Here is a 9,998-nt window from a genome sequence, read left to right on the forward strand (position 1 = left end):
AAGAGCAAATCTTCATACACTTTGATGGAGGAGTGTTTCAGAGGATTTGTTCATCTTTACTGGACCTAAAAAATATTTAGACATTATACACACATTATTCAGCCAAAAATGAAAAGTAAAACAATAAGTTCTTTATTATTATACGACAGCGTATTACAAAAAAACAAAGCATTTTTTTCACAGTTAAATAGAAACAGCAAAACAAAGATCGAACACAGCAGGCCGTACAGTGGGTGGTAACAAAGCGTTGAATCGGTGTCAAGCCAGAACTGTATTATTATTTGTATTATGTGCAATAACTCTCCCAAGTAAAGCAAACCGCTTTCATGGTCCCTCACAGAAATGCGCTTTCAAAGACTCAAAGGGCTCATTCATGAAGCATTTTGTCACTCCCCTTCTGATGCTTCTACATTTTCCTGTTTTATGACAGTTATTCAGAATACAAAAAGTTCAATTTATACTTGGTGTGAAAGACTTCCCTAAAACTGCATCTAATTGACAGTAACCGATGAATTTCAACCACTGGTTTACATCCAGGGTTGTTCTTGTAAAGGCAATAGTGTAGTACCACTTAATTCATCGTTTAGTTCCTTTATCTCAGTAGAATACCTCCTTTCCAAAACATGAGATCTTGATTAGCTCTGGAATATCCAACACTGGACCCGTAACAACATTTCACTTTTAACAAAGATGACAAATTCCCTAATAATGACTTTGGTTTAAAAAGGACCTTCCCTAATGGGATGAACACCGAAGGAGGAGTTTTAATCTGACATTATTTGCGTTACAACGTGTTTTAACTAAGGTGCAATACTTAGAAAGCATAATCAAGCTCACTTTCTTGTGGACTAAATCAAATCAATTGTTATAAACTATTTTGAGTAGTTTAAAAAAAAGACATGGTATGGTAGAGCTTGAAAAATGCCACATCAGTAGCCTTTACTGAAGATTAACAGAAAAGCCAGCGTAATGCCGGGGTCAGGTTTGAAATGTGCTTTGAATCCTGCAGTTTTTGCCTTTTTATTAAAAGTTCCAATTGATTTGGTGCTTCTGCAACAGCTGTGGTTTGGGTTTGTGGTCAAAATTGAATAAGTTACATCGCATACTTTAAATAATTTGTCAAAAACTAAATCTAAAAATATAATTCCCCTTTTTTCCATAAAAACTAGATTGAAAACTTTTTCCCATATCCCTCAGCCAGACAGTACTTTTTTTTTCTAGAATGACCCTGCCCAGTTTCCCCAAGGCTACAGTTTATCACAACCAGAGAGAGTACATAAACCTTAAGTGAGATGTGAAATGCTGCCTGACCCATTTGGGCAGTCACATCTGGAAGCGCGTCCTCTTCTGGGATGCAGAGATTACATGGACATATGTTCAGGAAGCACATATGAGATGTCATCCCACGGGTGGCGGTACAAACCCTGTTTCAGCCTCTTCTGGTCCAGGTAATGCCCTAATGCAAGAAAAAGACCAGTTAGATGTTTTCTTTTTACAATTTATATTACAAATGATCATGGCTCTGTTGGAATGGAACTCACCAATAAATCCCATACTACGGCCAAGGACAAAGATCCCATTTAGTGCACCGATCTCCACAAACTCGTCAGCCTCGTCTCTGGAACCGGTTCAACATTCATGTGAGAAACAATACTCCACTGTGTGTTTACTATTACAGAGAAAAGACAATGCACTTTTGGCCTCTGAAGTTTCAGTTTAATAAAATGGATTTTTAAATAGTTTAGAGTCATAAGAAGATGAGGTTCCTCATATGAAAGCTGGTGTATTCAGAGATGATTAATGACTATATTGAACGATTCTATTGTAGAAATATAAAATATGTCTTGCAGTTTTATTCTTACCGTGTGAAGCCACCACATGTCCTGAGCAGGTCCACAAAGGCAACACCAATAAAGCCGTCTACGTTGAGTATCAGGTTGGGTTTCTGAAACATGTCACAGGAATAACGGTAAATTGCACTATATAATGTCAAATGAAAAAAGTTGAAATAGTCCCATTGAAAACATTGTGCGTTTCAAATGTTGTTCACTTTTGATAATAAAGCTGACAAGTACCTTAGAGGTGGTGATCTTCTCTACGTCTAGGGCGTAGTCAAGCATTACGGAGGAGGGGAAATTCTGTTTGACATAGTCCTTCAGAATCTGCACACGCATGTCTGGGTTGTTGATCTGAAAACAGACAAATGTTTTATTTCTAATGAAAGCTCTTAACTGTAGATATTCATTTAGTTTGATTTTAACTATAACAATAATTATTCTTAGGCATAATCTTAACAACTGTGTTCATTAATCAGTACCATTGTTTTATATAGCTTGATGAGTTAACTTGAGAGAGTATGAGAAACTGAGCACCGCTTACTGATTTGACTCTGTGGCCGATGCCCATGATCAGCTTGCCATCCTTCTTCATCTTGTTGACAAACTCCATCGGCACCATGCCGCTGTCGAATGCCTTGCTGAACTGCTTTGCAGCTGCATCCAGAGCGCCTCCGAAACGGTCCCCCTGGAATTCATGAATGAACAATGCTTCAGTACAGAGGAGATAGGTGATGACAGGTGAGCATTTTCATAATTGCTGTCATTGTTTTCTGGTTAAAGTCACAATTTCTTAGATCTATGTTGTGTTTTCTTTGGTGGAACCTATAGAAATAAGCGGTAACGGCATGTGTCTTTAGATCCAACTTTCACTTGTTTCAATACAAATGTTTTATATTAAGGGCTTTCATCACAGGCTCAAACATCATTGCAACTTTACAGCTATTTTTTTTTAAAGAAAATCAACATTACTACTTGTATTGATGGTACATGTGCACAAGTGTCAAAGCAGTGCTTACAATGGTGAGCAGGCCCGAGGTGAGGCTTGAAATAAGGTCCTTGCCAGCACGAGCACAGACAATGGTGTTGTGTGCTCCAGAGACAGCAGGTCCGTGATCAGCTGTCACCATCAGGCACATCTCAATGAACTGGCAGGCATAGCGCGGCAACCTAGACACAAACACAGCACAGCTTATTCCTCTACAGATCTATGTGTAGGAAATTAAGCCAGTTGACACTTCTTCTCTCGGTAACATATCACCAGTTGTAGTCTAGGCGTCATACTGACCTTCGTTGAAACCAAAGCAAGCCCAGCACTCCTCCTAGACCCATCTCCTCTTTAAAGACCTCTGTGATGGGCATGCCGGCGTAGATGAGCTCCTGGCCTCGCTCGTCACAGATGCTGGTCATGAAGGAGGCTGGTTTACGAATCAGACCCAACTCCTGCAGGAGAACCAGAGGAGGGTTAAATCAATAATAACTGGGTGGCAAGGCACGTTTATTCATATAGCACCTTTTAAAACAAGGCCATTCAAAGTGCTTTAAAGAAAATGAGAAACATTAAGATAGGTAAAAATAACAGTGTGAAAATGTCATTACAGTTTATAGCAGAGATCAGTATTGGCTTATACTGTATGCAGATGGAATGGAAACAGTGGCGCCATTACATATTTTGTCCACCAGAGGAAACTGACAAGTCTAATATTTCGACTTTTAGGCACCACGTTCAAAAGGTCAAAATGTGTTAATAGTTTATACATAAATTCTCTTTATACATTCACCTTATCCTATCAAATGTATTGTAAATTGTAATTATACCAGATTCAACATATTATTCTTTAGTGGCCAGCAGAGATGCATTTGAAAGAAAAGCGGGAAAAATAAGCCAAATGTTTCTAAGAAGTAATAATAAAGTTCCTTACCCTGGCCCAAGAGTAATCCATAGGCACTGTAGGGGGGGGCACCTCCTGAGCAGGAATGATGGTACCATCGGCCACCAGTTCGTCATAAACAGTCCTGTTTAACAATATATTCACAAAATCAGCTCAAACCCCCAAACTATTCAATGACATCCTGTGGTGTGACTGTGTGATGAATTTCTCACTTGACGACATCACCCAGCTCATCAAAGCTCTTTGGTACATAAGCGCCGGCGTCCCTCAGGGCCTGGTTCTTGGCTACTGCTGTCTCTGAAGCCTGGTTGGCGCAGGCTCCTGCATGGCCAAACTGAACCTGAAGATGGCAGTGAGACAGGTTGAGCTCAAAAACTCAATTCAAGCATGTTTTGAATCATTGTGGCCACCAAACCTCTGAAGTGAACATGGTGGCGCAGGTTCCAATACACCAGCACACCACAGGCTTGGTTATCCTGCCTTCACTGATGCCTTGGCAGATCTTGTACTCTTCTGTGCCTCCAATCTGGGTTATCATAGTGAAAGAGATTTGAAAAATGCAAAATGACAGAAAAACAACATTGTGTTGAGGTTAATCTGAAAATATAAACATTAGTGGAGCAACTCTCACCTCTCCCAGCATAATTATCATCTTAACACCTGGAGTGTCCTGGTAACGAAGGACGTGGTCCATGAAGGTGGAGCCTGGATATCTGGAACATTAAAAAAAAAAAAAAAAAGACAATAGTTTTACAACAGGTTTTTTAACTGGACATACATCACTCCTCAGCTAATAAGTTATTTACCTGTCCCCCCCGATGGCCACACCTTCATAGACGCCGTCTGTGGTGCGGGAGATGATGTTGTTCAGCTCGTTGGACATGCCCCCAGAGCGCGACACATAAGCAACGCTGCCAGGGCGATACAGTTTGGAAGCCAGGATGTTGTCCAGCATGCCACCTGTGTTGCCGATCTTAAAACAACCCGGCTTGATGCCACCAACCTAGGACACAAAAAAGAATGGGTATCATATGTGTGCCAGTTGTAAATTTGATCGTTTTCCGCTTACAGCCTGATTATTAAAAGCGTTTATACACTCAGACAAAAACAATGACACCTGCATTGACAGTCTACAGCAGTATTTGGAAAGCGATCCTTTTTTTGTATCTCTTGGTGAGATATGAATCATACCGTAGCAGGGCCGATGATAGTGACACCTTTCTCGTCTGCCATCTTGATTATCTTCCTTGTCTGAGCTTCAGGAATGCCCTCAGCGATGATGGCGATTGTGTGAATCTGAAAACACAATCAGATGAGAGAGATGACTTTCATGTAGAACTGCATCCTTAACCTTTATGCAGTGATGTATGGGCATATATGTAAACATATTTTACAGTAAGTCTTTGTACCTGTGGATGCTGCATGGCCTCCATTGTGCTGTCGAAGGCTGAGCGCAGTGAAGCGAAGCTGATCAGCACGTCCACCTCGGGGTGCTTCTTCATGGCGTCGTCCATGCTCTTATAGACGGGGGTCAGGATCTCCTTGTGACCCCAGTAAAACTTCTGCTTGTGATCCCCACTACGTAACACAAGGCAGAAGACTATAAATACAAATATTTGGTGTATAGTCGAGTACAGGTTCATCTTCAGATCAATTTAACCAAGGTAAAATATGACTTGATAAAAGACATGCATATCTGACAAGTTAAAACAGGATATTAGGATATGAAACTAATGTATGGGTGGAAGAAATGTCTGCTTAATTCTTTACACAATGTGACAAAGTGATCTGTGTAGTTTTTCTTTTAACATTTGGATCTGGTAGCAACAACACACATTATAAGACAACGCCACATGATGTCTGCACTGAAACTGAAATAAGGAGGATATTTTTGGAACACTGTGGAGATTGTCATAATCAGTGGAATACAAAGTCCTGTAATTCAACTGATTTTAAACAAACTTAAGATCTTGGGGAACCTACGTGAAGGGGTACACCATGGCTGCCACAGAGGGTTCGTCGCGGGAGCACACGTAGTCAAAGTCCAGCATGCCTTGCACTGCACGCGTCTGCATACCCCACACTATGGCCTTGGTTTGTTTTCTGAAGAGCGTGGTGGCTCTAGCTGAAAGAAAGAGAAGTCAGACAGAGAGAAAATGAATTTGGCGATTTAAGCAGAAATAAAAATCACAACTGGCAAGAGGGGGAGGGGGAGGGGGGTTCAGGCTCAGGAAAACAGCAGGAATGCGAATGGTAACAACAGAGACACAGGAGGTAGAGAAAACAACTCATCACCATAACAAACATCGCTCCAGAAGGAAGGCCATGTTTCTCTGATGCAGTTTGCCGGCCATATTGACATGGCAGGTCTTTATACGTGCATTGTAATATAAACCCCACACATTTGTAACCACCTAAAAGTCTATGTAGTGTGTATGTATGTATGTATGTATGTATGTATGTATGTATGTATGTATGTATGTATGTATGTATGTATATATATATATTCACATTTTTTACTCTGAGTTTGTAAAAATTAGCACTGTAAAAATCACCCTACAAGCTGTAAGCCTCAATTGTGATGATAAAGTTGTCATCTTGTTATTCAATTAACATATTTCAAAGCAAGGTCCAGATAAAGCAACCCCCAGAGTAGTATGTATTAGGTTCAAAATGCAGATTGTCATGTTAGGGTATAATGTGGTTTGGAATTTGTTTTCAGTTAGTCACCATCATGCCACACATTAGTTTAAAGTCTCGCAAGTCTCTCCTCTCTCTCCAGACTCACTGCCTTTGTAAAAAACATAACTGGGAATAATTTGACTGATATTGTATTATAAGAGTAAATTATCCTTTTTCAAAAGATATATTAAAATGATTATGGTGAGTTTTTGCAGGGGATTTCTGACACTTTTCCCCCCCCCACAGTAAGCCACATTGCCATTTTGATCAAATTGAATAAGGATGTGCTGGCCTTAAAAGGGTAAGGCCAATGTTAAAATGATTGACTCGTTTAGGCTGTCATACATCATAGTTTTGTTTATTCTTATAATATATAAGAATTATTCACCAATGTCACTGTTGATGTATGCTTCCTTAACAAATGTATGTTCAGAAAAAACAGCCACCCTTAAAAAGGGGAGTAAGCCACCCTAACAACACCTAAACAGAACAGCTTGCGGGGAAACATCAGCAAAAAGACAAAAATGTGAAGGCAGGGGGAAGAGGGCTGAGAGGGCAGGAGGACAGGTTTGTTCACACCCTTCCCTACCTCTGCTGCAGCCTGAAGAGGCTATCGCTTCTGTGACCCAACGGGGCAGGAACACAAAATGAGAACATAATGAGTGCATCTTCATTCATAAAACAGACTTCAGTGCATTCTGTAAACTGTGTCATCTCTTCATAAAAGCAGACCAGAGGAAACACCATGCAAAGCTCAGCTGCTACAGAGCATGCCTTTACTTTAAAAAGGGAAAGCCCAAATTGAAATCTTACTTTGAAATAGCCTGTGCTGAACTTATTAATACCACAACACCGTTTACACACACACACACACACACACACACACACTTCAGTAGAGGGGTACAAGGAGCCGAGCGCAGTGTGGGCATGGCACACCTATCACTCACCTTTCCAATCGCCTATGACCACATTCTTCAGAGGCCACAGTATAGAATGAAGAGAGTCTTAGAGAAACGAGCATGAAAAGGACGAGGGTGAGAGGACACAGTTTGTGCAGCAAACCAAAGAAGAGGAGGAGGAACAAATTGAATGAAAATTAAAAAGCAGAAAAGTAGCATTTGGGGGAGGGAAGGGAGAAATAGAGGCCGCAGGGATCAGTGAAATGAAAAAGCGTACGAGTACATATGGGGTTGTGCTCATTAGACTGTGGACTACAGTAACACTGTGTTAGTTACCTGCTGGAAGACCTGCTTTAGACTTTTTAGCCGGGGTGACATCGTTAGACGTCCTTGCTTCGGAGAATGAAGCTGTCCTTGTTGTTGCTGGAGTCTGGTACAAAAGAAATAGAGAAACATTCATGTTATTGAAAGCTTTACGGAAGCTTGCAAGAAGAAATGGTAGAAGGGAACCAACCATTTCCCCCTTACAGTATACGTTTTACATTTCAGTGCACACATGCAATGTATGAGCTTATCACAAGTCCTTATAGCTGTGAAAGGTATACATTTCAAAGAAAAACCACAGCTGACAAACAAAAAGGCCGAGTAGCAGACAGACCATAAAAAAAGAAAACTGTAAGGCTTCACAATAGAGCTACTCAAGCAAGTTACAAACTCCAAACCTTAAATAGTGTTTGAACATGCATGATAAGGACAGCTCAAAATGTGAATTCCAACTGGATAATTGGCACATTGAAATTCATCTCCAGCAATATGACATCTGTAATGTGTTTAAAATAAAAGAGCTGCAGGTCATGTCAAATGTTCTCATTGTGTGACTGAATGTAAGTACCGCTGCACTGTTGCTGGCGTTGAGGAGGAAGTTAGCCGTATGAGCGTCCATGGGCGGCTGGTTAGGGATCGGCTTGTGGCCCAGAGCCATTCCAACAATGGCCGTCATATGGGTCTCAGTACCGAACACATGGATAGGAATACCTGTGGTCTTCCCTGCAGAAAGAGACAAACAACAGAGACATAGCTGTTCAAATAAATATGTTACATTTCTTTTAATGACAATTAGTTGTTGGAAGAGAGTCGGGGTCGACCATCTATCAGTGCCTGCCGCTTTTACAGCCAACAATCAGACGCTGAAATCAGTTTATCAAGCATTTCTAAAGTAACAAACGAGTCTTGGTCTCTTTCTTGTCACCTTTAGCTTCATCTCACTCACCTACTTCTCCCATCACCCTCAGCCCCTCCTGGTAGTTGGGTCCGCCACGTCGAACAAAGATGGTGACCTCGTGCTCCTTCAGAGGACCTTGGTAGTCTTTGATTGCCCTGACAATGCCCTAAGGAGAGAGAGAAAGGTGTCAGTCAATAACAGCTGCTCAGAGACACGGAAATAGAGTGGTGCAGTGACACGTCCTCAAACCCGGAAGTAAGCTGCGAATGGGTCCCTTCCTGTTCCCTCGACAAAAAGGCAATGCAATTTCTCCATAGGGTTTTGGAAAATAGCTGGAAATAAGGTCTGTGGTTGACACGCATTTAAGAGACGGATCACGTTTTGTTCAGTCGGATAATCTCCGTCTTTTAAATCTGCACCACTCTATTGGTCTGTGTATTGGGGTTGGATCATTTAAAAATATCACTTCATCTTTTCCAATGTTACGCACCCTAGCTTTAACACACTTAAAGATCTATAATAAGATTTGGATTGGGGTTTACTTTTCATGATGTTTTTCCTATATTCATGCGTTTCACCTTGAATGTTGCAGCTACGTTGGTGAAGTTGGCAATACTTCCTCCGATGATCAGCACTTTCCCTGCAGGAAACAGAGAGAGTAGTGTTGTTAGGAAGATGTTCATGACTGAAATGCGACACCCCAGTTACAGTTTGGTGACAGCCATGAGGTCTATTGCTGGCATCCCACACACAGTGAACAGCGGTCTTGTGACAATCTTAACAAAAAAATGAAGGTCACATTGCAGAACCCACATTTTATTGCTTAAAGCAAACATTCTATTAATATAAAACAGTCAAGCTTGGTTTCATAAAGTCTGTCTCCCGAGGCTTTTTGTGGCTTGTTTTATTGACCTTGTTGGGGAAAAACAAGTCTCAACGAGTGTTGGCTGCACCGACCTTGAGGATGTTTCTCCCTTGTCATGAGGGAGAGGATTGTTTTAGCGTAGTCATAGGTCTGCTGCTCACTGGGTGCGCCGGAGTACTCTCCGTAGTTGGCCAGTTCGTCCACCCCTCCCAGGTCACAAATGGTGTCACTAAGGAAGAGGAAAGATGGATGGTTAAGTGCTGAGTTCACATTTTAGTTGTTGCTTTTGGTTTAAAAATAACAGTGCAAAAACTGCACTTAATGCTGGCTTCAAGAGGGAGTCATTCTACATATACCTACATTTTAAACTTTGCAGCAGAATAAAACACGTCTACAGCCTGGTATGAAAGGCGGCTTTGGTCTCTTTAGCTAATTTCCCCTATTAGTGATAGGTGTTCATGGTTTGCATTACATGACATGTTACTTGTTAGACGCTTTTATCCAAAGCGACGTACATACTCAATACTGTGGGCAATCCCCACAGGAGCAATTTGGGGTGAAGTGTCTTGCCCAGGGACACAACGACATGCTGACTGCAGTGGG

The 9,998-nt window shown here is 41.3% G+C and overlaps 1 protein-coding gene across 1 annotated transcript in view; it reads right to left on the minus strand.

The window, feature by feature from the left end:
• Positions 1-109: 109 nt before the first annotated feature.
• The window catches only part of LOC104967624 (ATP-citrate synthase-like), a 21,761-nt gene continuing 11,872 nt past the window's right edge, over positions 110-9,998 (minus strand). The window contains exons 8-29 of the mRNA XM_010797134.1: positions 9,488-9,655; positions 9,109-9,170; positions 8,579-8,696; positions 8,201-8,355; positions 7,645-7,738; positions 7,357-7,413; positions 6,999-7,028; positions 5,711-5,852; positions 5,137-5,305; positions 4,919-5,023; positions 4,534-4,730; positions 4,359-4,440; positions 4,143-4,253; positions 3,940-4,067; positions 3,758-3,851; positions 3,124-3,278; positions 2,855-3,005; positions 2,380-2,523; positions 2,076-2,189; positions 1,863-1,945; positions 1,542-1,618; positions 110-1,456 (exon numbers count right to left, since the gene is read on the minus strand). Of these exons, the coding sequence (XP_010795436.1) occupies positions 1,362-1,456; positions 1,542-1,618; positions 1,863-1,945; positions 2,076-2,189; positions 2,380-2,523; positions 2,855-3,005; positions 3,124-3,278; positions 3,758-3,851; positions 3,940-4,067; positions 4,143-4,253; positions 4,359-4,440; positions 4,534-4,730; positions 4,919-5,023; positions 5,137-5,305; positions 5,711-5,852; positions 6,999-7,028; positions 7,357-7,413; positions 7,645-7,738; positions 8,201-8,355; positions 8,579-8,696; positions 9,109-9,170; positions 9,488-9,655 (2,531 nt within the window). The 3' untranslated portion in view covers positions 110-1,361. The remainder of the gene's footprint in view (positions 1,457-1,541; positions 1,619-1,862; positions 1,946-2,075; positions 2,190-2,379; positions 2,524-2,854; positions 3,006-3,123; positions 3,279-3,757; positions 3,852-3,939; positions 4,068-4,142; positions 4,254-4,358; positions 4,441-4,533; positions 4,731-4,918; positions 5,024-5,136; positions 5,306-5,710; positions 5,853-6,998; positions 7,029-7,356; positions 7,414-7,644; positions 7,739-8,200; positions 8,356-8,578; positions 8,697-9,108; positions 9,171-9,487; positions 9,656-9,998) is intronic.

Source organism: Notothenia coriiceps, unplaced genomic scaffold (assembly GCF_000735185.1).
Source record: "Notothenia coriiceps isolate Sejong01 unplaced genomic scaffold, NC01 NC01_scaffold00037483, whole genome shotgun sequence".
NCBI lineage: Eukaryota > Metazoa > Chordata > Actinopteri > Perciformes > Nototheniidae > Notothenia > Notothenia coriiceps.